This window comes from Ochlerotatus camptorhynchus, unplaced genomic scaffold (genome assembly GCF_037179485.1).
Source record: "Ochlerotatus camptorhynchus isolate MF236.1 unplaced genomic scaffold, CSIRO-AGI_Acam_v1.1 ptg000231l, whole genome shotgun sequence".
NCBI classification, from domain to species: domain Eukaryota; kingdom Metazoa; phylum Arthropoda; class Insecta; order Diptera; family Culicidae; genus Ochlerotatus; species Ochlerotatus camptorhynchus.
Genome location: NW_027040721.1, coordinates 265,156 through 270,364, shown reverse-complemented (window position 1 = coordinate 270,364; position 5,209 = coordinate 265,156). Strand labels below are relative to the sequence as shown.

Here is a 5,209-nt window from a genome sequence, read left to right as displayed (position 1 = left end):
AGCCATCATTTGACTGCGACCACTTTTAGCACTTAATATATAAACTGAAACTTTCTATCGAATCAAAGTCCACATGCACCTTCTACTAGTGTTAACGTGTAGGCAATTCCGCATTGATTTTATAGTGCGCCTCGTGAGAGCAAAAAAGAAGAATGTATTACATTCAAATGAATACAAATTGGATAATGAGATAGAATAAATGTTAAAAATAAAAGCGGACACTAAAATAGTGAATATTAGGTAAAAGGTTTATGCAAACATTCTAGAATGTTAATAAAGAACATAACAGGATCTAATCACCGACTGTAAAAAAGGTAAAGAAAAGGTTAAATATTGAGTAATACACACCGTTTTCTCCTGATTCTTTGCAACCGGTCCAACCAATAAGGATGCACGCTTTTTCCGTAGTGCAGTTAAAATAAAAAGCCTTGAACAGACAGAAGATCTCCTCTTCCCTCGGTGTCCTTAATCCTGATTCCTAACGAGACAAGCGAAACATGGGGTCTCCAAGTGCAACCATTCCGAAACTGAGGATCCTCCGAAAAATCAAAATATCCCGCGAAGTCCATTCCATACAATTTTTACACCTTACTCCATCCATGTCCAAATCCAAGTTATCCTTTATTTCGGCAATTCCTTTGAGATTTAACTTGAAATGTTGAAATTTCAAAACTATCGAAGGTTAATGGCAAACAGATTCGGTGAATCTATAGTGTCAACAGTTTTGTCAACTGAAACGTTGTTTGAGATCGTCATTTGTACTTGCGGTTTGTTGCTTAATTTGATTCAAAATTATTACAAAAGTAGCGGCCTGCGGTAACATTTTCGAGTCCTGAACAAATCCAAAATGTTGTCTTCCGTGGACGGGTTTCTTGACTGCAGCATCCTTCCGCAAGTTCATTTAAAGTGAGTGTTCCGATACTATTTCCATCAGCTCAAGCTTTGTGGTATCCTTGAAACTAAAATTTGCTTGATGTTTCCTAAAGATTCTACTCCTTGAAAGGCGTTCAAATATCATCCTTTCAGAGACTCCAACAGTTTCTATGTATGCATCCGTGCTTCGTCTCATTGTTTCGCTGTGTTGTACTTCTTGTATGCTTAACAAGCCGCATGCATAAGACAATCTCTAACAACTCTTCATTTGACAAGATTTTGTGACAAAGATAATGAGAAAAGAATGCAAAGCAGTCAGGCAAAATACTGCTAATGCATTTGATCGCAAAATTGTCCATAGCGTAGCGAAGAATCCTGACGTCACAATGTGATTTCTTGTAATCCCTGATTCTTGTCGTGATACAGAAACGGCGTTGAAGAGCAACGTGATTAACCGCTTCCATTTCGCAATTCCTGAATCCTATCCTTTCCTGTTTTCTTGTCCAGTCCAATCTAGATGCGTAGAGAATCGAACGAACAAAGGGGAATCCGGTCATGACAGATCCTTCAAGAAATTCCGGGAATCCTGTTCATAAGTCCTAGCAGGAGACAATATCGAGTCACTCTCCGTAGCGAGATAGATCCTTGCACAAAAGTACAAACAAGGAAAGAATCCTTTTTCCTGTTCGGAAGAAGAAGAAACAGGCTTTAGAATGTATTCACTTTTAGGGTTGGAAATCTGCATGAATATGATAGAAATATAGACCATCCAGTTACTGATAGAGATCTTCATGTCGCATTTCAGAGGCTAGAAGAGATGAGAACTTAGAAATTAATGTAGCTTCTTCAACAACTACCTATGCATTTCACAATGTGTCTCGGAAAAGTAAATAAACTCTATGGTTGATTGTTCAAAATACGTTTAGATGTTGTGTCTTCCGCTCCGATAAGATTGTTCAAAGCACTTATTATGTTCCATATACAGTTGATGTGTTTCATACAGTAATAAAATGTTAGACTAAAATGATTGAATTTGTTTTATGTTAATGATGTTCCCTATCACGAAAAGTGTTGGCTTCTCGAGGAATGTACTAAAATGATCAAAGTATTCCTACACTTATGTTATGAGACAACCGAACTTACGTCTCGACAAATAATGGCTAATCTATTAAATTGCAAGACGTAGAAGCATAGGATACTCTACGTCATAGTCGCATTTTTGGCGGAAGTGGTTTGAAAGATAGCGCATTGCTACGCTAGGTTTTGGAAACAAACAAAAAGAAATTTATCAAATTACTTGGAATCCATGATCGCATCAACCAGTTCTAGTAGTTGAATGAGCGGGAGCGTGATCGGGAGAAGCTGCGTTGTACCGGTGAATAGGTAGGAGTTCCTCGGCGCCTGCGCGGGGAATATGATCTAAAGCAAAGGAAGGTTATTAACAACTAATAACAACGGGATTAATCAATTGCATTTACCGGTCACGATGATCTGCGCCTCTCCGGTCTTCAGTATTGGTTGAATCCTCTCGAACGCGAATGTAAGCTACCTCTCCCTATGGGAAAAATGATTCAGTGATTTAAAACGCAACTATACATACATATTCAAAAAAACTTCCATACACACCTCATGTGATCGGAACCTGGAATCATCCAGCTTCTTGATGGCATATTTCATATCTTCATGGCGCAGGAACTCTACCACACCGGTTCCATCTTTGTACACATCAGCGAAGCAAACATCACCGGCTTCTCGCATATGATCCTTCAAATCTTGCCATGACCCGGAAGCGGGCAAGCCAGTAACCATCACACGGAACTGGGATCTCCTTGCCGGTGGTCCTCGATTGCCTCTATCCCGACCGCCTCCGCGGTCACTGTTTCCTCGACTGCTGCGATAGCTTCCAGGTCCTCCACCTCGAGGAAATTCCACCCGTAGCCGGTACCCGTCGTAATCGTAACCATCGCGAGCCTTTACGGCATCGTCCGCATCGCTGCAAACAACAATTTTACCATTATCTACTCTTTATTTTGAAGCGAAAAGTCACCATCATACCGAGCATCTTCAAATTCTACAAATGCAAATGGCGGTCCGCGGCGGTTTTTCAAGTCCACGAATGTAACTTTACCGAACTTGTGGAAGAGATCCTGAATGTCCTTGGTGCGTATATCCGGGGGTAGATTTCCGACGTAAATTCGGCACTCGTTACGACCGTGAGACATCTTACAAGAAGTACCGATACAATTTTAAACGGCGATCAAAATGGCTACAAAAGACGCGACAATTTATTTAACTGTGAGCCACTGCGTACTGCAAACTAGTCAGCAAGCAAGGAAAATGACGCCAGAATCTGATAACGGACCGCCTGAGTTTGCTGAAAAACTTTTTTTCACTTTCGTTTCTCTAATTTGACGCGTCACGCACACACATAAAACTGACAGTTATGATTGGTAGCAATCATAGACTTTTTGTTGGTAGTATCCTCTGTATACGCTATTTCAAAACCAAATTGGGTAAAGTCAACCCAGATCAGTCAAAACTGAACCTACACGGTTAGAAAAAAGTACCCAAAATTAAGTTCTTTTCACTCATCTCGGCACTATAGTGCAGGAACCCAAAAGTAGGTAAAGCGGGTCAAAGTAATTTTCATTTACTTGTGTGCAGTTCGTATGGAATTTTCCACTGGCTTTTTAACCAAAAGTAAGTTAGATGTACCCAACAGTAGGTAAATATGATTATACTCAACGTTGGGTTCCCACACTTTACTACCCCTGTTGGGTGGTTTTGCTCGTCCGTTTTTGACAACATTAGTACACTCAGAAAAAAAATTAAACTAATTAGTTTAAAAATCACACTAAAACGCTATTCGCCTGGTTGACCCCAGGCTTCGTTTAGTTGCCAACAAAACGAGCCTAGTATAAACTTGAAGTATAAGGGGTATAGTTTATCTTTTGAATATTCATGCGTAGTTTACCGGTGGATTATCTATACAATGTATTTGATCACTGTCCTTTTAATTTTGGTATTTTTATTGATTGAAAAGCAATAAATTCAAACAATGTATAATTTATTTTCTTAGAAAAGTGAAAACCTTGGTGAAGCAATCAAATATTTTGCAATCGTGCTCCGGATCAGACTCTCTGGTCGACCGTTTTCTTGGTTCGGATTTGGACCCGAGAAGCTTTAGTTTAAACTGCTTGGCTAAGGATTTCTGGGCAGGCGTTTTGGTACGTACGATCTCCTGTTCCGCCGAGGCATCCGTTAGCATATCCGTGTCGGAACGGATGACCTCCTTGATGGACTGCAATTCTACCATCGATTTTCGACGCTGCTTTTTGTTCAACTTTACACGATAGTTGAAATCGAACACGGTCGATAATCCGGCGGAGGATACTTCATTCTTCGGAGAAGTCAACGATTTGATCTTTTTCGAGCTGAGCTTCTCGAGCCTTACGACCGGTATGGCTCGAAGCAACTTTTCGACGGAAGCCCCTCGTGGCAGTCAAATCTTCTTGACCAGTTACCAGCTCCCACGAGGCATCCCTAGAACAAATGAAAAATATTCAGTATTCCAATACCGATTCACCCACCTCCGCCTCACTTACTTTTCCGGTATATAAATCATACGCTGCTGCATCTCCTGGCTAAAGTCGTCCTTGTTGCTGCACAAAGGGCACTTGAGAAAGTACCCCGCCGAATGGGGAAGCTGTGCCACGCAGCTCCGATGGAACCAGCCATTCGGACAGCACGGGGCACGAATCGATTCCAGCTTCCTGTAGGTCCCATCTCATCGTTGCAAATCCCACCGGCCTCGGTCTCAGAGTATTTCACCTTATCCACCAGCGCTACGAGCTTATCGTACCACGACTGGAACGTATCCATGGATCGCACGTATGCAACAGGCACCTTTTCCGCATCCCACAGAGCGTATGAAATTTACAGAAGCACTGCTCTACGCAGCAAGTAACGGTAGCATACCGCTCCTTGCAGATGTAGCACTTTTGTCCTCGGATACGAGCTTCCTCATTCCTGATGTCCTCCTCCATGAATCCGAAGATTCCCTCCTCGTCTTCCCCATGATGGACCAAATTCGACGTCAGCAGCTGAAATAAATTTCCCATTAGCTAATCATTCACAACCTAACAAATGTAAGCAAACCTACCAGACAGCGGTAGAGCACCCGAATGCGCCACTTTTTGTGAAACACCATGAAACTCAATCCACGGATTCCACGTAATGGTCAGATTTTCCACCAGTTCCAGTCTAATCGACACAATTTCCATAATATGCACTAATGACCGCCAGCTTGGACCACGGTAAAAACAAAAAACAAAAC

At 41.7% G+C, this 5,209-nt stretch overlaps 1 protein-coding gene across 1 annotated transcript; it reads right to left on the bottom strand.

The window, feature by feature from the left end:
* Positions 1 to 1,367: 1,367 nt before the first annotated feature.
* On the bottom strand, positions 1,368 to 3,227 carry SF2 (splicing factor 2). The gene is made up of 4 exons (XM_065225551.1): positions 2,929 to 3,227; positions 2,500 to 2,866; positions 2,352 to 2,428; positions 1,368 to 2,292 (listed from the first exon to the last, which is right to left on the bottom strand). Exons 1-4 carry the CDS (start codon positions 3,093 to 3,095, stop codon positions 2,199 to 2,201), a joined length of 705 nt encoding a protein of 234 aa, XP_065081623.1. The 5' UTR covers positions 3,096 to 3,227; the 3' UTR covers positions 1,368 to 2,198.
* Positions 3,228 to 5,209: the final 1,982 nt, after the last annotated feature.